This window comes from Carassius carassius, chromosome 8, assembly GCF_963082965.1.
Source record: "Carassius carassius chromosome 8, fCarCar2.1, whole genome shotgun sequence".
In the NCBI taxonomy this organism is placed as follows: Eukaryota; Metazoa; Chordata; class Actinopteri; order Cypriniformes; family Cyprinidae; genus Carassius; species Carassius carassius.
Window position 1 is genome coordinate 14,278,658 of NC_081762.1, and position 26,353 is coordinate 14,305,010.

Consider the following 26,353-nt stretch of genomic DNA (forward strand, 5'->3'; position numbering starts at 1 on the left):
TATGAAAATTATTTTTATTTCTGGTACAGGCATTAATTGTGTACATCTCAGCATCCCCTATGGAAGAGAGGCTTCTTTAGACAGACAGTGACATGAGGGCACCATGATTATCATCACGGAAACACAAGAGGACAGTCCGGTGATCCACAGCATTTGATCAGAGGAAGAGAACAACACACCTCTTCATGGATTTAGACTTGGATCATTTGTTCAACCTGGAAACACTGTGTACACCAAACGTCTAAGTGAGCATCCAACAACAGCTAAGTATCCATTACATTGTGGTATCAGTTTCAGTGCAGACTTGGTCATTCCTTTTTTTTTCTTTTCTTTTTATGAGAATTAAAAGGAGTCAACATTCTTACAACCATGCTCCTCTATAAAGTGGCAATAATAAGCACAGTACATGCCAAAGCACAGCTGCCCAATACATGACTACTGAGATAGAAGACCTATGGAGTCAGTCTTTATTTAGGAAGGAACAAAAAAAGAGGCTTGCTGTCCGCAGCCATGATGGCTAGGTTTAACTGGAGCAGCTTACAGTAAACCACGTGTGCATTTAGAAAAGCACCAGCCGACCTCATGTCCTAGGTCAAAAAATTAAGATAATAGAAAGCAAAGGCATTATGGGAAATTTAATTTATAGCTGCTTGTGATTGTGCACATTTATCAATAATCGTGTTATAATCTGTGCCAGGAGCTACTATAAAGGGCAGGTATGCAGTTCCAGGACACAGAGAATATGAAGCACGACAATCACAATAATCTAAAAACCATCATTTAATTCTAAACATGTGGAACCAAGCGACGCTTAATTCATCCCGCCAAGTACAAAATAAATGCTAAGAAACTAACAGAATCTAGTCAACAGAAACAATGGCACCAGAAACGATTGGTCTAGAGAGAGGAATTGGAAAACGACATCAGCATTGACAATGTCATCTACAAAAGTAGGATACAGCCGAAACTTGAGTCTCACAACCTCACGTTAGCTGCAGGGCACCGCACTCAAACTCAAGGAATTATTTCATCCAGACAGACATAAAAGACGTCCTGCGCATGCCTAAGTCAGGACACGTTTCCCCACATTGGTAAAAGAGGTCATTACTATCTACCGAGGGGTTTGTGATGGCGTCTGGAGGCCAATCCGAAGGGGCATGAAGCGAAACGGTTGACAACTCGTAGACAAACTCAAGTAAGTACTGTACGTTCATAATTAGCAAAGTGAGGACAGAGTCTGAGCACAGATGTATTGCGGCACCAGATACTCAGATTCTTCCACAAACATCATGCTGAAGTAAAAGTGGTCACAATTCTCCTCCACTTCCTTGCGGTTTCTGCCCACCTCCATCCCTCCTGATTCAACCTTTAAAAACGCACTCGCACGCATACTTAAAAGCCCACCCCTCGTACACACTGGCATCAGTTTAAGTGTTTTCAATATGAAACAATTTACACACTGAAGTCAGATTCTAACAGTTAGGAGGCCCTGCCCAACCCCAGCTATCTCTCTCTCCTCCGACATGCGACATGTGAAGAACGAGAGAGAGAGAGATGAGGCAACGAGGAGAGAGGAGGATGGAGGGAACATGTTCAATGCTCAAGAATGGCAGTATGGAGCCTTGAGATGTCATCACACTCTGCTTCACGTTGCTTGCAGCAGCTCTACTTCAGGACTAGGTGAAATCCATCACTGGTGTCATCTGAGGATGAATAAGTCACAGAAATGTTGGAGAACAAGAAAAGCAGTGAGGGGTTTAATGAAATGTTTCCGTCATAGATGCTCTGTTATTTGAAAATGTTTTACCTTGTATTGTGCTGACAATGAAACTGCTCTCATCTGGGAAGTTATAAATCATCTGTAAGCAAAAAAAGGCATTATCTTATACATTAGGTTACATCTGAGTAACTAAGGTCTTCTTCGCACTACAAAAGTTTGTCCAAAAAATGATCTTTAGGACTAAATTTTAAATCAGTGTTAAGTGCAGTCTGTAGCATTTGTTGCTACAGTATTTTTTATTATAAGAGTAGCTGTATGTATGTATATACCGTATTTTTCGGACTATAAGTCGCACCTGAATATAAGTCGAATCATTCCAAAAATAGGTCATGATGAGGAAAAAAACATAAGTCGCACTGGACTATAAGTCGCATTTATTATTAGATGGGAAGTCGTGGCCTAATGGTTAGAGAGTCAGACTCCCAATCGAAAGGTTGTGAGTTCGAGTCCCGGGCTGGCAGGAATTGTGGGTGGGGGGAGTGCATGTACAGTTCTCTCTCCACCCTCAATACCACGACTTAGGTGCCCTTGAGCAAGGCATCGAACCCCCAACTGCTCCCCGGGCGCCGCAGCATAAATGGCTGCTCACTGCTCCGGGTGTGTGCTCACAGTGTGTGTGTGTGTGTTCACTGCTCTGTGTGTGTGCATTTCGGATGGGTTAAATGCAGAGCACAAATTCTGAGTATGGGTAACCATACTTGGCTGAATGTCACTTCACTTTCACTTTACTTTCACTTCACTTATTTAGAACCAAGAGAAAACATCACCGTCCTTAGCCGCGAGAGGGCGCTCTATGCTGCTCAGTGTAGACTACAGGAGCACTGCGCAGCATAGAGCGCCCTCTCGTGGCTGTAGATGGTAATGTTTTCTCTTGGTTCATGTCTCTTAGTTCATTTCTCTTGGTTCATGTAAATTAATTTTGATAAATAAGTCACACCTGACTATAAGTCGCAGGACCAGCCAAACTATGAAAAAAAGTGTGACTTATAGTTCGGAAAATACGGTATATATATATAAGGGCTTGCATAGACTACTTCAACCACTAGTCGGCGCTGTTGGAAACAATCGACTACTCCGGGCATGCATTAAAGTCCGTGTAACCACAAGTTGCTGCCAACTTTATTTCAGTGTAGTAGTAGACAGTGTAGTGCCGGTTTTCGGGGTAATGAATATGCACGATATTGTTATTGTAGGCACATTTAAATACTGTGAATAAATACATAGGAAAATTATTCTTAAAACGCATTCCAAATTCTGAATAATTTGTCTTATCAACTGGTCAAAAATGCACAACACCGCTGTATGCTGCTTGAAAGACGTGTGTGAGCTCTGATGTAAACAAGCACTCATGAGAAGTAGAGGCTGACATTTTTTCGGGAATCCCACGGGTCACGGGATTCCCGTGGGATTCCTGCAGGATGGGAGTCATGTTTGCTATTAATCACGGGATTTGGACGGTACAGGATAAATGGTTAACGGGAGCAGACGGGAGCGGGAATCAACCAATAGCAAAGACGACATGGTCGCCAGTTGGTGCTGCAATACATGAGTGACACTAAGTTGACACGTTTCCAGTGTCTTCTTGACGTCTGGCGGGAGTAGGGATGGGACGGTATGAAAATTTATTATCACGATTATAGTGACTAAAATTATCACGATTATCAATATTATCACGGTTTTGTTGAAACGAGATGAAAGTGTTCAAAAATAGTTGATGCTCACACTGAAAACATTTCAGCAAGTTTTATATTTAATAATCAACAAACAACTAATAAAACAAGCAACTCTATGCACTTAATTTAAAGAAAGATTAAATTCTGTGGCATTTCCTTCCTTAGAATGAAAAGTGTAGAAGCATAGAAAAGCATAGAAAAGTCACTGACTTTCGCCATTCCTTCTCGAAAAAAAACAAAAAAAACATTGTGCGCTGCGCTTGCGTCAGACTGTTGCTGGCTGGACATGATTTAATAGTGAGTTATTAAAACCGCGATAATCAAACACGGTTTTAATGATAATTCATTTTTAAATATTACTAACCTTCAGCACATTTTATCACGGTTATCAATAAAACCGGTTATCGTCCCATCCCTAGGCGGGAGATATCAGATGGGCTCGTACCAGTTGCCAAGAGACTGCTAGCTATCCCCGCAACAAGTACTCCTTCTGATCGTAGCTTCAGTGTTGCGGGAAGATATTAGAGGAGAGGCGTTCTACCCTCAATCCAGAAAATGTAGATGCACTTTTGTTCCTACACAGCAACATATAACTAAGATGGACTCATTATGCAAGAGCATAATTGATGAAAATCGTTAACATGTAATTAAAAAAAACTATAAATGTATTGTTTACTCAACAATAAATGAGTAAAATGCAGCTTTATGTGCTGTTTGGGTTTATTAAACTATTGTAGACATGGTGTGAACTATGTACTGTTTTTCTTTCATTTGCTGTCTTCCATTTTCTGGAGAAAATCTAGAAACAGGGGCTCAGCAGCTGGTCTAAAACAGGATGGAGAGCAGATTAAATCAAATTCTATGTATTAACTTAACACTGATTGAAGAAAAAAAATATATGGGAGCGGTACAGGAGCGGGAGTCAGTTTAAACAGGAGCGGGATGGGAGTGGGAGTCAATTTACCAGGAGCGGGATGGGATGGGATTATTTTTTAAACTTTGGTCTGGGAGTGGGACGGGACAAGATTTCTTTCTATGGGAGTGGGACGGGACAGGAGTGAAAATCCACTCCCGTGTCATCCTCTAATGAGAAGCACATGAGGAACAAGTAAGAGATGCGCTGAATGAAAGCACATTCACTCTCTGACAGCAGATGGCGCTAAACTGCAGAAAATGCAGCCGTTACTTTGGAAACCCCATAAACAAAGCAGCTGAGCTACTTCTCAAAAATATATATTTAAATAATTTTAAATAGCCATTCAGATTTTGTGGATTCGCCGTGGTGTTCATCAATACCTGAATATTTAGACTAAATGGGCTATTTATTTTCAAACTTTTTATTTATTATTTTAATCTGGACAAAAACATGCCCTAGATATTGTTTGAAAGTGTTTCTTCATTCACATTTTACATTAGGGCTTCATTAGTTAATTCATTAGTTAACAAACTGCCAATGAAAAATTCTTCTGAACATTTATTAATCTTAGGTATTCAAATATTTAATAACACGTTAAAATCAAAAGTTGCAGCTGTGTTGCTTAATGAGCTAACATGAATTAAGACTTATATTTAAAAAAAAGAATAATAATAACTTCTGTAGCAAATGTAGCTATTGCTCATTGTGAATGTTAATGGTAAACTAATGAGGTCTTATTGTAAAGTTATACCTATGGGTCTTTATAGTTCTTTTGCACTTTAATCTGTGTAAAACTTTTTATATTTTTCTGTATTGCTTTATTGTATTTAAATGTTCAGTTATTTTTGTTATAAAGTTATTTAACCTGTTAAACTGTATTATGACCACTTTTTAAAATAAATTTCAATACCGTGATAAAAGCATTAGGAATTAATCGCAACAGGAAAATTTGATACCGATACTGAAATATATTTTAGGGATGCACCGGTTGACCGGCCATAAATCGGAACCGGCCTGTTTTTGATTAAAATACGCGATCGGCAATCGGCCGGTTTTTGGTCTTTTTTCGGCCATTTTTTCCGGAAGTGCGCTCGCGTGCACAGACTACATTGTAATGGTTCGCTATGTCAATTGTGTATAAGTATTTCGAAATCTGTTCGCAGGACACGGGCAGCTGTTCTGCACTGAAAATGCAGAGCTTCATGTCTGAGGCACAGATAGCAGGAAGCGATCAGCCGTTGGTGTACTGGTGCACAAATAAGGGTGCTTTCACAACTCACGATTCATTTGGTCCGAACCAAGGGCAAACAATTATACATTGTAGCATTTTTCAGCTTTTTTGGTTCCTTTTCACACCACACTGATTGCTTTGGTCCGTACCAGTTGAAACGAACAAGCTTGAAGCTTGAAAACAACGTTCTAATGCACTGCAAACGGCCTCGACAGCCCGATCCCTGGACACGGAAACTAGCTCTAGGGACGTGGAACGTCACCTCACTGGCGGGGAAGGAGCCTGAGATTGTGCGTGAGGTTGAGAGGTTCCGACTAGCGATAGTCGGGCTCACCTCTACGCACAGCTTGGGCTCTGGAACCACACTCCTCGAAAGAGGATGGACTCTTCACCACTCTGGAGTTGCCCATGGTGAGAGGCGGCGGGCTGGTGTGGGTTTGCTTATAGCCCCCCAGCTCAGCTGCCATGTGTTGGAGTTTACCCCGGTGAACGAGAGGGTCGCTTCCCTGCGCCTTCGGGTCGGGGATAGGTCTCTCACTGTCGTTTGTGCCTACGGGCCGAACGGCAGTGCAGAGTACCCGGCCTTCTTGGAGTCTCTGGGAGGGGTGCTGGAAAGTGCTCCGACTGGAGACTCCGTCGTTTTACTGGGGGACTTCAACGCCCACGTGGGCAACGACAGTGACACCTGGAGGGGCGTGATTGGGAGGAACGGCCCCTCTGATCTGAACCCGAGCGGTGTTCAGTTATTGGACTTCTGTGCTAGTTACAGCTTGTCCATAACGAACACCATGTTCAAGCATAAGGGTGTCCATCAGTACACGTGGCACCAGGACACCCTAGGCCGTAGGTCGATGATCGACTTTGTGGTCGTTTCATCCGACCTCCGGTCGTATGTCTTGGACACTCGGGTGAAGAGAGGGGCGGAGCTGTCAACCGATCACCACCTGGTGGTGAGTTGGATCCGATGGCGTGGGAGGAAGCTGGACAGACTCGGCAGACCCAAACGTACTGTGAGGGTCTGCTGGGAACGTTTGGCCGAGTCTCCTGTCAGAGAGATCTTCAACTCCCACCTCTGGCAGAGCTTCGACCGGATCCCGAGAGGAGGCTGGAGATATTGAGTCCGAGTGGACCATGTTCTCCACCTCCATTGTCGAAGCGGCCGCTCGGAGCTGTGGCCGTAAGGTTTCCGGTGCCTGTCGAGGTGGCAATCCCCGAACCCGGTGAGTAAGGGATGCCGTCAAGCTGAAGAAGGAGTCCTATCGGGCCTGGTTGGCTTGTGGGACTCCTGAGGCAGCTGACAGGTACCGGCAGGCCAAGCGGACTACAGCCCGGGTGGTTGTGGAGGCAAAAACTCGGGCCTGGGAGGAGTTCGGTGAGGCCATGGAGAAGGACTATCGGTCAGCCTCGAAGAGATTCTGGCAAACCGTCCGGCGCCTCAGGAGAGGGAAGCAGTGCCCTACCAACGCTGTTTACAGTAAAGGTGGGGAGCTGTTGACCTCAACTGGGGATGTCGTTGGATGGTGGAAGGAATACTTCGAGGATCTCCTCAATCCCGCTGTCACGTCTTCCATTGAGGAAGCAGAGGCTGAGGGCTCAGATGTGGACTCGTCCATCACCCAAGCTGAAGTCACCGAGGTAGTCAAGAAACTCCTCGGTGGCAAGGCACCGGGGGTGGATGAGATCCGCCCTGAGTACCTCAAGTCTCTGGATGTTGTGGGGCTGTCTTGGCTGACACGCCTCTGCAGCATCGCGTGGCAGTCGGGGACGGTGCCTCTGGAATGGCAGACCGGGGTGGTGGTCCCTCTTTTTAAGAAGAGGGACCGGAGGGTGTGTTCCAACTACAGGGGGATCACACTTCTCAGCCTCCCTGGGAAAGTCTATGCCAGGGTACTGGAGAGGAGAATCCGGCCGATAGTAGAACCTCGGATTCAGGAGGAACAGTGTGGTTTTCGTCCAGGCCGTGGAACACTGGACCAGCTCTATACCCTCTACAGGGTGCTGGAGGGTTCATGGGAGTTTGCCCAACCAGTCCACATGTGCTTTGTGGATTTGGAGAAGGCATTCGACTGTGTCCCTCGCGGCGGCCTGTGGAGGGTGCTCCGGGAGTATGGGGTCCGGGGCCCTTTGCTAAGGGCTATCCGGTCCCTGTACGACCGGAGCAGGAGCTTGGTTCGTATTGCCAGCAGTAAGTCAGACTTGTTCCCGGTGCGTGTTGGACTCCGGCAGGGCGGCCCTTTGTCGCCGGTTCTGTTCATGATTTTTATGGACAGAATTTCTAGGCGCAGCCAGGGGCCGGAGGGGGTCAGGTTTGGTGACGACACGATTTCGTCTCTGCTCTTTGCGGATGATGTTGTCGTGTTGGCCTCATCAAGCCAGGACCTTCAGCATGCACTGGGACGGTTTGCAGCCGAGTGTGAAGCGGCTGGGATGAGAATCAGCACCTCCAAATCCGAGGCCATGGTCCTCAGTCGGAAAAGGGTGGCTTGCCCACTCCAGGTTGGTGGAGAGTTCCTGCCTCAAGTGGAGGAGTTTAAGTATCTTGGGGTCTTGTTCACGAGTGAGGGAAGGATGGAACGGGAGATTGACAGACGGATCGGTGCAGCTTCTGCAGTAATGCGGTCGATGTACCGGTCTGTCGTGGTGAAGAAAGAGCTGAGCCGCAAGGCGAAGCTCTCGATTTACCGGTCAATCTACGTTCCTACTCTCACCTATGGTCATGAGCTTTGGGTCATGACCGAAAGGACAAGATCCCGGATACAGGCGGCCGAAATGAGCTTTCTCCGCAGGGTGGCTGGGCGATCCCTTAGAGATAGGGTGAGAAGCTCAGTCACCCGGGAGGAGCTCAGAGTAGAGCCGCTGCTCCTCCACATCGAGAGGGGTCAGCTGAGGTGGCTCGGGCATCTGTTCCGGATGCCTCCTGGACGCCTTCCCGGGAAGGTGTTCCGGGCGCGTCCCACTGGGAGGAGACCCCGGGGAAGACCTAGGACACGCTGGAGAGACTATGTCTCCCGGCTGGCCTGGGAACGCCTCGGTGTCCCCCCAGAAGAGCTGGAGGAAGTGTCTAGGGAGAGGGAAGTCTGGGGTTCTCTGCTTAGACTGCTGCCCCCGCGACCCGGCCCCGGATAAGCGGAAGAAGATGGATGGATGGCTCAAGTAAAAAAATATGTGAATCATTACCCTAATTTTTTATTTTTTTTATTGGATGAATGAAATACTTTTTGCATCTTTGTTTTATTCGCACCAACATTATTTGATTTTAACATTTTGGAATAATGTATTTATATAGCATACTTTTATTTAGTCTCACTGGTAAAGACCTTTTTTTTTATTTAAAAGCAAATTTAAAAACTAATACAAATACTGAAAGCTGATTAAGAAACATCTTACTGAATGTGTGTTGATTGTGTTGCTTGGACTGTAGAACTATGCAGTTATTGCCTTTAATTTCACATGGTCACAGTTCATCTTTTAATTTAAGGCCAGTTCTATGTAGTTTCAACCCAATTCAAAAACAAAAGCTAAAGGCTGATGTCTGTACCATCTATGTTTGTGTTGAATGTAGGCTACTTACTGTGCAGTTATTGCCGTTAATTTCAGATGGTTACGGTTGTTGTTTTCAATAGCCAAAAGCCAGTTTGGCCTATTAAATACCAAATAAACATCTTGTTTATGCACACTTTCCTTCTTTCTTGTTTGTTGCTTAAAGATAAAAAAAAAAAAAAAAAAAAAAAAAAAAATCAGAAATCGGTATCGCAATCGGCCATGAAAAATCATGATCGTGCATCCCTAATATATTTTTAGAAATTAATAATTATTTTAGTTTAACATGGCATACTTGTTCAGTGATAACTATGAAAAAATAATATTCATAACAATAATAATAATAATTCTTTACATTTATATAGCGCTTTTCTAAGAACTGAAAGCGCTTTTACATAAAAGGGGGTATATCTCCTCAACCCCCCAGCATCCACCTGGATGATGCGACGGCAGCCATAGTGCGCCAGAATGCCCAGAGTGATGAAGCCAATCAGCAGATATGGGGATTGTTAGGAGGCCATGATGGTCAGAGGATCCGAGGTCACACCTCTACTCTTTTCGAAAGACATCGTGGGATTTTTAATGACCACAGAGAGTCAGGACCTCGGTTTAATGTCTACTCGGTGGACGGTGCTTGTTGACAGTATAATGTCCCCATCACTACAATGAGGCGCTAGGACCCACACAGACCACAGGGTGAGCACCCCCTACTGGCCTCACTAGCACCACTTCCAGCAGCAACCTAGTTTTCCCAGGAGGTCTCCCATCCAGGTACTGTCCAGTCTCAGCCCTACTTAGCTTCAGTGGGCAACCGGTCTTGGGCTACAGGATGACATAGCTGCCAGCCGTAACAGTCTTATCAAGTAACTGTACGATGTTCTATCCGAATGCAGAAACAAATAATTTCGGGATTGTTACAGATACAAATACTGGTTGTTACAATTTAAATATGTCATGTCATAATTATAAAGTTTACAATTTACATTTGTAATTTTTGCATTAGGCTATTAATTAAAAAGCATTTATTGATAACTATTTCATGTATTTTAATTTACAGTAGTATGAACCACGAGTAGTTGAGTAACTCAAGTTTTTTTTAAATAGGAAATTGACTAGCAGAAATCAGTAGTCTCTCTCTCTCTCTCTCATTTAGTTCGGTTGAATATATATATATATATAGAGAGAGAGAGAGAGAAGAGAGAGAGAGAGAGAGAGAGAGAGAGAGAGAGAGAGAGAGAGAGAGAGAGAGAGAGCGAGAGAGAGATATTAATTTTTTTCTGAAGGATCATGTGACACTAAAGCCTGGAGTAATAGCTGCTGAAAATACAGTTTTGTCATTATAGGAATACATTTTAAAATAGAAAAGTGATATTTTAAATTTGTAATATAAATGTAGCCTTGATGAGTGTAATTTGCACTCTGTTCCATTATTACATGGCATTATCATTCACTAGAAAAATCTGTCACATGATGTCCTTCACCTACATGATCCAGTTATTCATGCCAAATGATAACAGCAGAAGAAAAAGTCTACAACAAAGTGTGTTTTATCTGTGGCATGATGCAAAACATTATTCAAATGAGCAGCCACAGTTGGCCAACTTATTACCGCTACCTGATAACCGGGAAAGAGAAGAGACTGTTTCTGGCTGCATGAATCTGTGATGTAGGTCTGTGTTTACCTGGTCGCTGAGTAGTATGTGTATCCCTGTGGGCCCCTGTTTGTAGACTTGGTTGATGTGGGACAGCGGCAGTGCCAAGACACTCGAGATTTTCCTAGTTAGCTCGCAAGCGGTCATCTCCTCAAGGTAAAGAGCGTGGTAAACTAAAACACAGACACATTTTAAAACAAGACCAACAATGATTGTAGATTTCACAGAGGACTGACCTAAATAAAAACATATTACATCCTCAGAACCAAAAGAATACAAACAGAAAGGGTGCGACCTATTTAATGAAAGACAAACATGATGGAATTTTGCAAGTTTCAAGCTCGTCATTCTGCACACAGGTTGTGCATAAACTAGGGCTGTAGCCATCGAATATTTTAGTAATCGAGTATTCTACCAAAAATTCCATCGATTAATCGAGTTATCGGATAAAATTTGTTTTTGCTTAATTAAAGTGCAATGTTAATTATGCAAGAGAAAATAAGACTCCTGGGTCTCTTAAAATGAACAACTAAGTTTCCTTTTTTAGAAAAAAAATATTTTTACTTTTTAAATGCATAGAATGCAATGCATACATCAAAAATAAACATTTAATTAGTACCCATTGTTTCTCAGTCTGTACTTGTACTGTGAACAATGACAATAAAGTTGACAGATGAATTAAGTGCATTTAAGTGCCATTCAGTTGGGGTTTTAAATAAAGCATTTTCTGAGATGCACATTAAACACATAAAACATTAATTTAATTTACCTTTTAATTATTGAAAATTAAGCAAACTTAACTTTTTGGTAAACAAAGGGGATTTACTATTAAAAATAAAACATGGAAGAAATGTTGTGTGATTAAACCTTAAAAAAAATAATGTTTGATTTTTTTTTTAGTAGTAGGCTATGTACATTCGGCTGAACAATAGTAATACATCTCTGGCAAATAATTATCTTTAAACTAAACCGGACTTTTATTTAGACGGGTTGACGTACCTTTACAGTTCTGTGTATGTGATGTGACGCTAGTTTTACTCAAGTCAAATGGTCAAATGATCATGAAGTGACTGTCAGAGCAGTTCTAGAGATGTTGTTCATGTGTTCACGTCATATTTAGCGAGACAGCAAACGCTGAAATCACCGGAGCGTCACGCGCGCTTCAGTGTGTTTAATGAATGAAGACGCGCTTCTGCTCCATTCATTAACAGAGACGAACAGAACATGCAGGATTCACATTTAAATAGACTTTTCCGGCTTAATATTTACAGATATTAGTCCATATAGTGATTTGATGTAAGTGCAATGACCTATTTTTGATTAATTCAAAATTTGGCCAATTTCCGTGCCACTCCACGTAAAACTGTAAAATCCGTTTTTATGACTGGATTCCGCGATTCCCTCCGCGTTTTCTGCATCGCGGAAATCATAGGGCCCTAGTTGTGGTATGCCAGCTCTATCTTGCAATGGACACGCATCACGACGTTCTCTTTACGTTTGCCCGCGCCCTTAAATCAAAACACTGCTGACTCCTTGCAGTATGCGACTTCGGACGCAGCGCTTGTGTCTCCTTCCGCTTTGTGGGTGACGTAAACGCGTTGTGTCACATTAAAAAAATCATTGCGAAAGAACCTGACATGAGATTTAAAATAAATTAAAAGAGGCTTCGAGGCAGAGGAATTTGCCTTGATCATTTTTTGTAATCGAGTTACTCGAGGAATCGTTTCAGCCCTAGCATAAACACTCTGTACTTTTCTGCACAAAGATTTTTAATAGCCTTTCTTCTTCCATCCTATCTATCATATGTTGCTGCCTTTATTACTATGCTATACATTTAAAATAAATGTCTTTTAGATTTCTATATAAATGCATATACTTGTTTTTCATGAATGTATTTTACAACAATACAAAGAGCAATGTGTAACATTTTAGCAGATTTTAGACTTAATCATTTTTATTTGTAAATAAAATATTTCACTAGATTTTAGTGATTGCGCACCTGTGATTTTTCTTGAATCTAGAGTATCTTTTGCTGCTGAATTATCCACTAACCTAGTTTAAAATAGTATTTTTGTCATAGATTATGATAATATTTTCATTTGTTATTGTCACATGATCAGAAATCATTCAAAGAAACATTTCTTATTATCAATGTTTAAAAAACGTTGTGCTGCTCAATATTTTTAGGTAAACTGTCAGTGACTTTTTCAGTAATTCTTTTCATAAAAGAACAAAATACATTTTTGTGACAACATTAAAAGCTTTACTGTCAATTTTAATCAATTTATTGCATTCTTGCAATTAATTTCTAAATATAAAAAAATAAAAACGTACTGAATTTATCAACTTCTGAATTGCTAATTTGTGCTAATCTGTCTCATGTCCGCCCTACAATTTATCTTGTATTAGTTTGAATATTGTAACATAAGCCCTATGTGTATGATTGTGGGGGTTTCAGTAATTATTAGATTGAAAAATGTTCATTATTGTGAATGCATTTAACATTGGCAACATAAAACAGCAACAGTTGTTAATGTCGTCAAAAAAAACAAAAAAACAACAACAACTCTGGCAATCTGAGAGCACTACATTACATTTTGATAAAGTCATGCAGCTTACACTTTTTACATTATGTGGTATTGAGTATCAAAAAAGGAAGTGAACACCTTTTGATTCACCATTTGTTTTACTTTGGTGAAAAGGTTATGAAGGTTCATGCAATAGATCAAGCAATTCAGTGCTACTGAATAATGCTGAACTGCATTGTATGTTGTTGTGACTCAGTAGATGTTATTTATTTGTTATGACTGTGGTATGTTAGGAATGGCTGTGCAAGTATCCACAATTGATATTTATATACCAGGTATGGATGCTGGACTGCTGTGTTTGCCGTTTTTGCTGTGGCCACGTTTCTCCAGTAGAGGGCTCTCACTCTGAGACGCCTCCAGGGACACGTAAACTGTGAGTCTGGGATGCACTGCTCTGTACAAGGACACAAACACACACAATGTGAACAGAATTCTTTAGTTTACACATTTATAATGGTAAGAAAACTCCTCAATCATATATTAACATCACTTGTTTTTTTTTTTTAAATCATACCTTGACTTAAGTGCATTATAGAGTCTGATTCCATCAGCTGCACCACAAATTTGGACTAAATCCTCACGAGTTAATTTCAGTAGATCAGAACCTACGATGAAAAAAAATCAATCATATCAAATTGGTCTTATTAATAACTACTTATAGTTTAATGCTGTGTCTGTTAGGGCTGGATAATTACACAGATTTCCCTTTTCCATTGGATTCGGATTCAGAACTCTAGATTCTAATAAATTCTGATTCAGTCTATTTCCATATTTCAGTTTTAATGCCCTATTTGATTGTGTTTGAAAGAGATTCTTTTAAATTATATTAGGCAACTGTTTCACTGTATGTTTGATTTTACACAGCTTGTGAGGACAACTAAGAATCGATAGCAGGTTGAATCAAATGAAGACTGCAATTTATCATATACAGATATAATTTACCCAGCCCTAGTGTAGTTTAATCTTTGCAACAGAAACTGTGTAAATACCTGAGAAATGGGTGAAGATACGACTGTATGAGTTAAATCTGTTCTTAAGCAGCCACTTTTGTGTGTCTTGTATAGATGCTGTGGGACTCAGAGACTGCAAAATGAGATTGATTTTTTTCAGATGCAACAGAGAAACAAATGTGCATCTTTTAAGGCAATTTAGTAAAGATTTGAGATACAAACATGTACAAACCTCCATAGACATGAGGCAAACAAGATCCCCTTGATGGTTAGGTGAAGAGGACTCACTAAGAACAAAAGTACAAGCATTAGGTAAAGCGTATCTGTGATTCATGGCACAATGTATAAGAAACATGAGTGTGTCACCTGTCTGGTACTGTGCTGCTACTGCTGTAGGTGTGTGTGCTGGAGGTGAAGGTCGGTGTAGCTGCTGTGTTGGGGTTGACGTATGCATTATCTGGCCATGGAGAGCACTACAAAGAGAGAAAGAGAGAGATATGTGAGTAAAAGTCCAAAGTGATCCTAAACAAAACTGAATTCTGATGTCAGACTAATGTATGACCGCCACACACTGATGAAGGACACTGATCTAAAAACAAATATGAACCATGTTTGGGAGTTTAGAATGAGTGAGCCGTTAACGCAAAAGAGGCAAGTTGTCACTTACACTTCCTCTTTTGCTTTTGGCGATGGAATCGCCACAGTCTGCAGGAAGTGTCCGCTTGCTGGATTTCTTTAGCTCATGTTCTACAGCCTCCTCAATCACAGGCTCCAATCGAGTCTGCACAAACAAACCACAGTGAAAAAACAGACACGTAAATTTGAATACGGTCAGTTTTCTGACCTGTGTTGATGTTCTTCCTACTGAAACAGGAAGTTTATGTAAAACATTCAACAGCTAATTAGTTATAACCATTAACCATGATTTTGCTAGTTATAGGTGATAAAATGGAAGGAATGTTGTTCCTCAACATCAATCATTTCAGTTTTTTTAAGCATATTTCTAACCAAGACTTGAAAAAGTTTGGTTCATTGAAAGAGTTAAAATTCATTGAACTACATATATTAAATGAAAAAATAAATAAATAATAAAATAAAAACTTAAATGAAAATATGAAATGTTGCCTTGGCAACTAAATGAAATATAATAAGTGGAAATACTAAAACTAATCCAAAGATGAACAGAAATATTTAGAAAACAGAAGTAAAAACAAACCAAAATTAAAATTCAAACAGCAAAATAAAAGCTAAATTAAAATATGAGATTATCAGCCTAAATTAATCAAACGTGACATATACATCTATAAAGAGGCTATTTTTACAATTAGTAACTAGTAGTAGTTTTTTTCTTTTCTATGTAATGCTCTATTCATGTCAATAGATGTCAGTTAGTGGTCAACCAATATTGGTTTTTTAACCTCCGATATCCTGGAAAGCAGGGGGGGGGGCAGATAGTCTATATATTTTTTACTCTGCACTGTGTGCTCAGACGCTGCCACTCTCAGCACCTTCAAAATAAAAGTCCTGCCTCGAGCATCGGCCAAGCAGAAAAACTTATCAGACGATATATCAGTCAACCACTAGTGTCAGTATTAATACTTGTCAAAACAAAACAAAAAAATACTTGAATATTCTTGCCTCTGACAAAATAGTGGTGTCATAAGAGGGTTGATATTTTTCTTTCTCCTGCACAGTCTTTTTCTCCATCTTCTCTCGGTCTGTTTTCTGTTTTCTGTCTGCTCCCTTTGGCTGTTAATAGGACAGCATGAGTTACAGTTCAATACATACTAAAGACTTCAATGTCACATTAATATTAATGCTTCAAAACATACCCATTTAGCATTCAATATAGGAAACACAAGGGTGAAATGGATTCTGATCTGCAATCTTCAACTAAACACCACAGATATTTCCTTGCATTTAATAGATGCTTGAATGCATGTGGCATCACCTTAAAGACCTTGATCTGGCAGCTGGCAGAGTGCAGGTGCTCTGTGTACTCTCCACTTTCATTTTGTTTAAAAGTGTCAATCTGGATCCGGAACGGAACTCCTTTCTCTCCACCATGTTTCCGCGGGGTGAACTCTGTACTGATGCAATGAACCTTCAATAAGGGAAGGAAGGAAAGATAATTAATGTGGAACACATGATCGGTTCCTGAAGCACTCTTGAGAAGATCCTTGGCATCCATTGCACAGAATAGGATGTGCCAGATAGGTTTTTAATCAACTGGAATGATATTCAGATGTTGGAAACTTGACTCTAAGGTCAAGAGATAATGTCAAAGAGCTAGCAGCCCTAATCACTCTCTCCAACATGTCTGGGACTTTAAGATCATCTCAAACATGTCTGACGCTATTGGCACAACATCTACATAGCTCATTTGAGTGTGAGAAAGAATTTCTGGCCAATGAGATTGTGCTTCAGGTATGTTCTATCCATTAACAACAGAAATCAGCTGTTACGATCTCGACATCCAGATTTTAATATTGACCTGATGTATTATACACCAGTGAATGCTCAACTGCACATTTATGTGCTCAATTTTAGCAGAAACATAATTAGTAATGTTATAGAGGGGCAACTAGTATAAGGAAGTACCACAGAGAAGCATTTAAGAGCAAACAGCTCTAAATACAGTATTATAATGGTAAAATTATTTTAATAATTGAATGCAATATAAATGTATTTTAATGTAATATACACAGAACATTGAACACGCACTTATTTTAAAATGTTAAATATTAAATTACATTAAAATAAATGAATTATAATGTTAAGGTATTTCTTATTAGAGTAATCGTGTGTATATGTATATATTATATATATATATATATATATTAATATAAATATTCAAGTAAACAGACAGAAATAATTGCTTATATATACACAAGTTAATATTAATAATATATTAAAACAGCAACAGGTCTACTGCAATTACAGTGCAAAGTCTAATGCAATTCTGATATTAGAATAAAAAATAATATTTTGTCCAACCCATTTACAAATCAAGTATGCTTACATTGAAAAAGTCCTAAAATGTGTAAAACTGGTTGTAAAATAGTGTCGTTCCCAACTGTTAATTTTCTTGTTAATGATCAACAGGTATATGCAAAATATTATGCACATATTACGCATATTATGCATTATGCCCGTAATGTTTAATTACACTTGTTGCAACATTGTACATCATACATTAGGCTGCTCTAAGAGCTATTTGGAAATGTCATTTCAAACTGAAACTCTGTGGTATATTTCTGTAACCTTTAAACTATAACAACATTGCTGCTTGTTAGTGGTTTAATCTTAAATTTGGGTTTACCTGCACAAACACAGACGCTCGCTTGGAGAGATCCCAGAGGAAATCTGCAGCGTTTAGCTGTGACGGGTGTGTGCAGGGCTCAGTAATGCCAACTGACATGGGGATATCTGTAACAAACACATGACGCACTGTAAAGGACATGACGCGGCTTCATGCTGCTTTGATACTATTTACCTGGTGAATCAAGAAGACTGAGCAAATTGATAGCAGCAAACTCAAGTAAACACAAACTCTCACCGATGTCGAGGAGGCGGTCGCCGGGCCGATTCCATTTCCAGCCCTCCAGCTGCTGGTGCTCCATGTACTGAAGCCTTCGGTCATGGAAAACCACCCTAACTATACTCTATAATTCACCCCAAACCAAACACAAAACCATCAGAACAAGCAGCACTCTTAAAGAGCCATAAATCATACCCGTCCTTCCTGCACTGCTGAATCCCCATGGCAAAACAAATGACATTTTATCTTAGTTGCGATGCTGCTGCCGGAATTGAATGTAAAGATGTTGAATCTACATAAAAAATGTAATTTAATATTATTTCATAATATTAATAATAATAATGTTTACGGATGAATGGACATAATGCCATTACAAAACTGTGCCAGTAAACACAGTTCACAAATAACTTAAAGGGTTAGTTCACTCAAAAATGTTAGAATAATTATTCTTCCTCATGTTGTTCCAAACCTGTAATTGTGCGTTCACACCAGACGTGAATGAAGTGTTAAGCATGAGTGATGTATATGTTAAGTCAATGCAAAGACATTAATAGACACCCTGCGGCGCATATTGAGTTTTTCGGGTGTTTTGACGCGTCTAACGCTTGAGTTGCACGAGTTGAAAAATCTGAACTTTGGCGAAAATTTGCGCCGCGTTAACTAATCAGGAGCTTTCTCTAGTAGTTACGTGATTACGACGTAGCAAGCGCCAAAATCCGAAACAACAATGGAGGGATTATATTTTGTGTTTAACCACAAAGGAGACATCAGAGCCAGCAGCAAATGTCAGAAGGACTAGCCGAGCCTAGCCTGCTCTCATCGGTAACATGAGCACTGAGCTCCCACTGATCGCGTAAAATTAAAATTAAATTTCATTACACGATAACAATAATATTTAGAAAATAATCAGAATAAATGGTGGTTGAAATTACAATGCTGCGTGAACTCAACTGGCAGAAGCCCCTCCCATGACACGAATTCAAGCATGTTGTGAAGTGCATTTCACGCGCGAATGAAGCGAGTAAAGTCAAAATGTTCGCACAAGTCGCATCTGGTGTGAAGGTAAGAAAAAGAGGTGAAAGACTTTCGTTCATCTTCAGAAAACAAATTAAGATATTTTTTATGAAATCAGAGTTTTCTGACCCTCAGAGCTACACATGAATGCACTTCGAAAGACTCACATGGAAGAGAAGAAATTGTTAAATAAAGGGGTTATTTTTGTTTTCTTTGTGCACAAAAAGTATTCATGAAACTTCATAAAATTATGGTTAAACCACTCTTTACTACCTTTTGGACCTTGAACATGTCATTTGCATTGCCGTCTTATGGGAAGGTCAGAAAGCTCTTGGATTTCATCAAAAATATCTTCATTTGTTCCAAAGATGAACAAAGATCTTACGGGTTTACCAGTTGATTTGAACTATTCTGTAGAACAAATTTCATCGTAAATTTTTTTCCTTTCCTATTTCAATTTATATGGCAAACTCTCAACTTAGAAAATAATTAATTTTCCCAAGAGGCTGTAGATTCACTGAATACCAGTGCAGGAGCCACACCACACAAAACCACAAGTGCACAGCACTGATAAAACACACACAATCTCTCACCTTAACAGTCTTGTTGAGTTCAGGCATCTCCCCTATCTTCCTATTATCAAGCAATCGGATCTCATACGACTGGCCTACAGAGGGAGAGGGGAAGCGTGTTACTGAATATTTTGGTATTCTCTAAGGAATAGAGAAAGAAATCTAGTTAATGAAAAGCATACCTTGGTTTAGGTAGGTGAGTGTCTCCTCGTGCAGTTTAACAGCAGGGGACGTGGCGGCACACAGCACATACTGAAACGGAGGATTCTTGGTGTCAGACTCCACAGGAACACTAACATCTTCCTGCTTAAAGATTGGAAGAGCCAACACGTCACTGAGGAAAACACACACACACACAAAGAGAAACGGAAGTTACGAAATATGTCGGTTAGAACCACAGAACCTCTCCCATCAGTATGGAAATGGTTGTCACGGAAACAGGCATATGGGGAGCCCCCGTCTGCTTACACCCAAAGACACATGACTGCTCTTGCATACTTCTGAACCACAAACATACGGAGACATTTTCTCATCAGACTGCGAGGAAATAAAAACAAAACAAAAAAAGGCAGATATGTTTTATGTTTTGCTTGGTCTTTAACTTTCTTTTTCTTTGTTCAGCACTCTGGAGAGCTTTGCTATGTTTAAATGTCCTATATAAATAACATTTACTTACTATGTATTATTAAAAAGATTAAAATACTGCTCAAACGTTTGGGGTAAGTGTGATTTTTTTATTTTTTTTTAACAAAACAATACAGCAAGGATGGATTTAAGTGTTCAAAAATAACAGTAAAGCATTTATTATGTTAACATTTTTATTTCAAATAAATGCTGTTTCCCCCCAAACTTATTCATTACAATAAGAAATGTTTCTTGAGCCCCAAATCAGCATATTAGAATGATTTTTGAAAGAGCATGTGACACTGAAGACTAAAAGTTCAGCTTTGCCATCAGGAATAAATTATATTTATAAAAACAATACTCAAATAGAAAAGTTAGTTTAAATGGTAATAATATTTTCACAGTTTTACGGTTTTATTTTTAACAAATGCAGCTTTGAGCATAACAGACTTCCTTCAAAAACAGCACAAAAAGTAATAATAATAATAATCTTACTGACCCCAAAATTATTTATAGTAATATGTACACAATACCAAACAATTAACAATGAACAATTAACTTAAACAATATTTAGCCCAAAATATTATTCTATTTTATCTATTAGGCCATGGCTCTGAGCTTTTCCACACTCACACACATACAGGCGGTATGTATCAGGTCAGTGCAGTGACAGCTAAAGACGCTGAGTCAGTTAGCTGGCAGTCTGTTTGACATGACGTGTTTGTAACAGGATCCATCCTGCCCACCAATCTGCAAGTGTTTTCTGAAATATGAGCAGCTCCACTGTAACATTCCGTTCCACAGCCGCTCATTCCACATGCTCGCAAGTTAGAAAATCAGCATCTCACACCCTCAGTTACCTCAAACGCAACACGAAAACATCACATTAGCACCCCGTCACAGCACTGACTTACAGACACAGCAGGAAAATAATAAGCATATCTCCATGATATCTGGTACTGGAACTTATCTCACCCAATTCATTGAAAACAACGGCAAACTACAAATGAAGAAAATTTCATATTCCCGTCCATATCTCATAACATTTATAAATATAAGAGCAGCTGCCTGCAGTGTGACATGTTACAGTTAATTTTAAATTCATTTAAAGCATTTTGATCACTCTTTTATAATCATGCATGCAGGTTTCATGACCTCATTAAATCAGAAAGTACAAGTAATTTTGTATTTATTTGAAAAAAAAATGTATGTCATGGAACCATTTTAAATGAACTAGTCTTTTAAAGAAAATACACAATTTATTATTTTGCAACATTAATACCAATTCTGCCTGATACTGATTAACCAATAATTACTGAATTTTCTGGGCAACAATTAATGGCCAATATAACACATTTATGCTATTTTGTCTAAATGGATGAAAAACAATACAATGAAAACTACAATTAGTTGATTTAAATGTAATAAAATACAATGACAAACAATAAACTCTTACTATATACAATAATAATAAAAAATCCATTAAGAAATTCCTATATAAAATCTAGTGATAGTAAATCAGGACAGTGTCATAAAATGAGTAACAGACAATGGTGTCTGCAAAAATGTGATTAAAATGTTTAAAAATAACTAAATAGCAGTCAAATAACATGTTTTAACCGAAAGTCTTTGGTCAGGTTATGCCTCAGTGACCCAAAAGCACTGTCTGGTCCTCTAACACCAATAGAGAACTGTCAACTGCAAATCTGCAGGGAGCTGGAAGAGTAACAAGAAACTTGATATCACGGAGGGAGAGCATGTGAACAGCCCTCTTCCCGATGTCTCACACTACAGCGCTCCCACCACTAACAAATCCTCCACAGAATGTAAACTCAACCACTGATTCGGACTATACTCTCTCACACAGAGTATTTCTGACACTTGCAGAATAACAGCACTCCAGGGAAAGTGCTGATGTTGCTCTTTCCACCACAACCTCCAGAAGCCCACCACATCCCAGAGTAATCGTTCCATGGAACCTGACCTCAGGCGCATGTGTATTCCTATCACGCAGTGAACACATTTCAAACTCTTTGTGGCCAAATGGGAATAGCGAAGGCTGCTGGTGATTTTTAAAAGCGAAATATAGTTTAAATATTCTCCATCATTAATAGCCCAATGAAACTGTGACGTATGCAGGGGGATTGTGGTTTGCCTCTTCAAATGCTGTGGATGCTGCAGCACCTGGCATGCAGTCGAAACTCATGAAAAAAACAATATATAACTATGAATAAATTGTAGAGTGTGATGTTTTGGACAGATTGATTCTGGTCAGATTCAACTTAATAACAAACAGCTATAATAATATTAGTAGCACCTGAAAACAAGATTAAAAAACATAAAATAATATTTTCCAATAGTATTTCTAAAAAAAATAAGCCCAACAGTAAAGGTGGACCATGTTATTTTTAAGCAAAATAGAGCTGTTTAGTTCTGATGTCAGGCCAACCTGAAAGTTGATGTAGGTGCAGTAAATGCTTGTCTTTTATTTTATATTGTGATTAAGCATTTCCAACTGTTTGGTCACATGGGTGCAAGAGGATATTTCTCTGTGTGCGTTTCCTGTTTGACAGATGTGGGAGTAGCAAGAAATGCTCAATTTCTGTGGACCACTCTAGATGTTTTTAATCCTTCTTAATTGTCCTTTTACTTATATAAGCAGTTTGTTACATGAGGTCAATAAATGTTTATAGAAGGTAAAACAATGGGAACGCATCGGGGATTTCTTTTCCAGTTACTTAGCCTCTTAGTGACTACATGTTGTTGCTATACTTTAACCAACAGAAAATGCACTTTTGGATGTGTGTGTGTGTGATATATTTTTTTTTCCGTTATTTTAATACAAATTATGAGGGAGGGAGGCTGACACTTATGTCATTCTCAGTGCTACATGGGAGTGGGTGGGCGCAATATCTTTTGGTGTGATTTTCTGCTTTCGATTCATTGACTGGTAGACCTTTCTTTGCAGAATCTCTTCATGTAGTTTTCCACCAGAAATTCACTGATTAACATGATTATTTTTAAAACTGAAAACAATGCAGATTATTAACAATTAACAACCTCATAGCTCACAGTAGGTTTAGTTATCTTTTAAAATAAATTCCCCAAAAATTAGAAAGTGAATAGGTTTACTTCCAGAACCCAACTGTCACACTCTACAGGTTCCCTCAGGAATTGATTTGGTTATATGATGCAAGGGCCTGCAGGATCCTAGTTTTTTTTCCTTTATTTGGGTTATTTAGAATAACGGTTTTATAACTACAAAATCAAACATTACCACAATTATGGCTTTTTCTAACAGGTTTCCTAAACCAATTCCTCTGTGTGCCATTGGTCAGTATGAGAGAGTCCCGCCCTCAGAATCGTGTCATTGGTAGAGCAGGTGCTGTTGAGCCACAGTATTTACATTTTTTTTGAGAATCAATTATCCAATGACTTGTTTGCCTACATATGAATATTTTATAAAATAAATATAATATACACTTCACCTTTAATTTCCTTATTTTAAAGGTACACAGAAAAAGCAGACCGACTATCTCGAGGATATGACCATCATCTTAAATATTGCATCAACTGTTTAAGTCTCAATGACGTAATCAAAACTTCTATGCGCAGTATCATATGACGTAATGGAGTTCAACGTTCGCCTCAATTTCTATAATCATTAAACGTTTTATTGACGAAACAGTTTAATGTCCTTTAAAACAATACATGCGAAGATATAAGATTTAAACCCAATTCGTTTAACGTCAAATAAAGCGTAAACTAATTCTTTATAACTGTTAATTTCGCGTCTCAGAACATATTTCAAAGAACACTGTGTTCCAGGAAGTAACATCACTTCAAACGCGCATGTTATCGTTTCAGTGCAACCACGTTATGGCTATTCGAAAGGAACATGAGAATGTTGATTAACACTCTACAGCCAGATTAAAACAAATGCAAGGTCTCGTTAGCTCTCAATATGGTCAGATAACATTAGGATGCAACTCGTTGTCTATTGTTTTGAGCTAACGTTAGCTATAGCAACTGTCTTATAGCCATATTGCATCCAGCGGACGACAAAAACAATCTCGCGAAGGGCCAAATGGTAAATATTAGTATCAAATTATGATTTTTTTTTTTAAAACCTATAAACACAAACCGCCTGGAATCCTGAGGTTCGCCATATAGCACAGCGATCAAAACAGATAGCCAACTAGCTAGCCGTCACAGATGCATCGCCCCCGGCTCAGGGACTCCTAGGAAGCTGCTGATCGGTTTGCATGTTGCTCTAACCTCATGCTGTACGCGCCAGCCCCGAGCTCCTGGCCGATGCCAGACAAACTTGCATCGAAGTCGTGCACAAGCCCAGACTCGATGGTCGCATCGTCCATCTTCAGCACCCACGCCATGGCGCCCAGATCCTTCTCCTCCGACTCTAACCGCAGCGCCGCCAGCTTCGCCTCGTACAGACAGCACCTGCGCGGAGCTCGCGTCGCCGCAGGAGTCAGCTAGTCCTACTAGAGCTGGTTAGGTGGCCACCCGCAGAAGGCTAGCTGTTGAAAGCAGGACAAACGGCTCTAGCCCTGACTGCCGTGTGCCTCGCCATTGCTTGAGTTTCACAGTAACACAGGCGAGAAATAACTCAAATCTCGAGGTGAGGTGAGGCGTCGCGAAGTCAAGTCAACCCTCCACGCAACACCTCCTCGTGTATTATCTGTTTCCAGCTCCCGTGTGTTATGCCGTATACATCAGCAGCACATCATATCTGTATGCGATCTTCCATTATATAAAGCAGGGTGGGAGGACGCTGTTGACTGTCACCGCATTCACACGCAATGTCCGCTCGAGTAACTGGGTTGGCAGAGCTCGCTTTCTCGCACGCGTTCATCTAATCCTGCACGCGGTGCGGTGTCTTTAAGCTCTCCACTCTCCGGAAACGTTCGCCTAATTTCATCGCGCTGTCCCGCCCGTTTGATCTTTCGGAAGAGGCTAAAATATCACCACACAAGGACGCTGCACATTGTCTGCCACCATTCAAACACCAAACGCGAGAGAGTTGAAGCAGCAGGGATCTGGAATCTGACAGCCAATCACGTTGCTCTGCGAGCCGCGCTCAGCCAATCAGCTTCAGAGGATCTATCGTCATCGTCTCCCTGGCTCGCGTTTCGATACATTGTAGTCACTCTCGGCTTCCAAACAAAATAGAACCTTTAACTTGCAGTGTATAAGTTAAAGGGGTCATATGATGTTGCGAAAAGAACATTATTTTGTGTTGTTGGTGTAATGAAATTGTTTATGCGGTTTAATATTCAAAAAACATAATTTTACAAATACTGTACATTATTGTTCTCATCTATGCCCCGCCTTCTGAAACGCGCATTTTTATTTTTATTTTTTACAAAACTCAGGCAGTCTAATAAACGAGGTGTGCTCTGATTGGCCAGCTATCCAGTGCGTTGTGATTGGCCGAATAATTCAAGTGTGTGACGAAATGTTATCCTCCATACCATACTGTCCCATGACTATGCATCCAGTGGGGAAATGATCACGGATTTTAATGACTTATATTGTCTTTTTTTAGCATTAAATGTTATAGTTAAATGAGTGGTTGATTGCAATTTCACTTTTTTAACATTAGTTAGTAATGTTGCTGTTTTGATATAAACAATATCAGCAGTGCTGAAAGTTCAATGCAAACAGAGATATCTTCTTTTAAAATTCTGGCAGTTTAATGCCTTCAAAAATGGCTGGTAAGGGGCTACAACAAGCTTCTTCCCAGGTCCATTACGTCCCAAACCCAGATAAACCCCGCCCCCGGGAAAATGCAACAAAGGGGGCAAGGCCATGTTGTGCTGCTTTAGAGAAAAGGAAGAGAAAACTAGGGGTGTACTTAAAAATCTGTGCATATATGAATCATGATTCTGTCTTCTAACGAATATAATGGATTCAGTTTCAAAACCAATGTGGGTTCTCAATCTTGTTCCTCACATCGCCCTGCTCTGCATCTCTCTCTCTCTCTCATTCAGATGGTCAGATCAGCTCCAACAAACTGTTCCAGTTATACACTTATTTTCACAAAGCAATGAGAAGCGTTATACATGGACACACGTACGGTTGCTGTGCTGTATTAAAGCTTTAATCAGAATAAAACATATATTAAAAGCTAACAGAAGCAGTAGCATTTACAAACAACAGCCTATCTAAAAGTATGAGACAACAACAAACAAACTATTAAGAGCCGTGCTTGCGCAGGTTCTGGCGATCCTCTTCATTAATATTCTCTGCAT

General features: G+C 39.9%; 1 protein-coding gene across 1 annotated transcript; it reads right to left on the reverse strand.

Moving 5' to 3' along the window:
* Positions 1-24,572, reverse strand: ubp1 (upstream binding protein 1). The gene is made up of 16 exons (XM_059556304.1): positions 24,360-24,572; positions 19,640-19,791; positions 19,479-19,552; positions 17,890-17,995; positions 17,653-17,759; positions 16,282-16,434; positions 15,969-16,079; positions 14,998-15,111; positions 14,697-14,803; positions 14,563-14,617; positions 14,370-14,463; positions 13,895-13,985; positions 13,653-13,774; positions 10,823-10,965; positions 1,808-1,859; positions 1-1,703 (listed from the first exon to the last, which is right to left on the reverse strand). Exons 1-16 carry the CDS (start codon positions 24,473-24,475, stop codon positions 1,666-1,668), a joined length of 1,635 nt encoding a protein of 544 aa, XP_059412287.1. The 5' UTR covers positions 24,476-24,572; the 3' UTR covers positions 1-1,665.
* Between the last annotated feature and the right edge of the window lie 1,781 nt (positions 24,573-26,353).

What these genes read in the sequence shown, in the direction of transcription:
- ubp1 (XM_059556304.1), bottom strand. Translation starts at nt 24,475, where the DNA reads ATGGCGTGGGTGCTGAAGATGGACGATGCGACCATCGAGTCTGGGCTT. An exon ending in GCTGGCGCGTACAGCATGAG is followed by an intron (nt 19,792 to 24,359) that starts GTTAGAGCAACA and finishes TGTTTTCCTCAG; the next exon opens with TGACGTGTTGGCTCTTCCAA. An exon ending in CATTGTCAGCACAATACAAG is followed by an intron (nt 1,704 to 1,807) that starts GTAAAACATTTT and finishes ATTCATCCTCAG; the next exon opens with ATGACACCAGTGATGGATTT.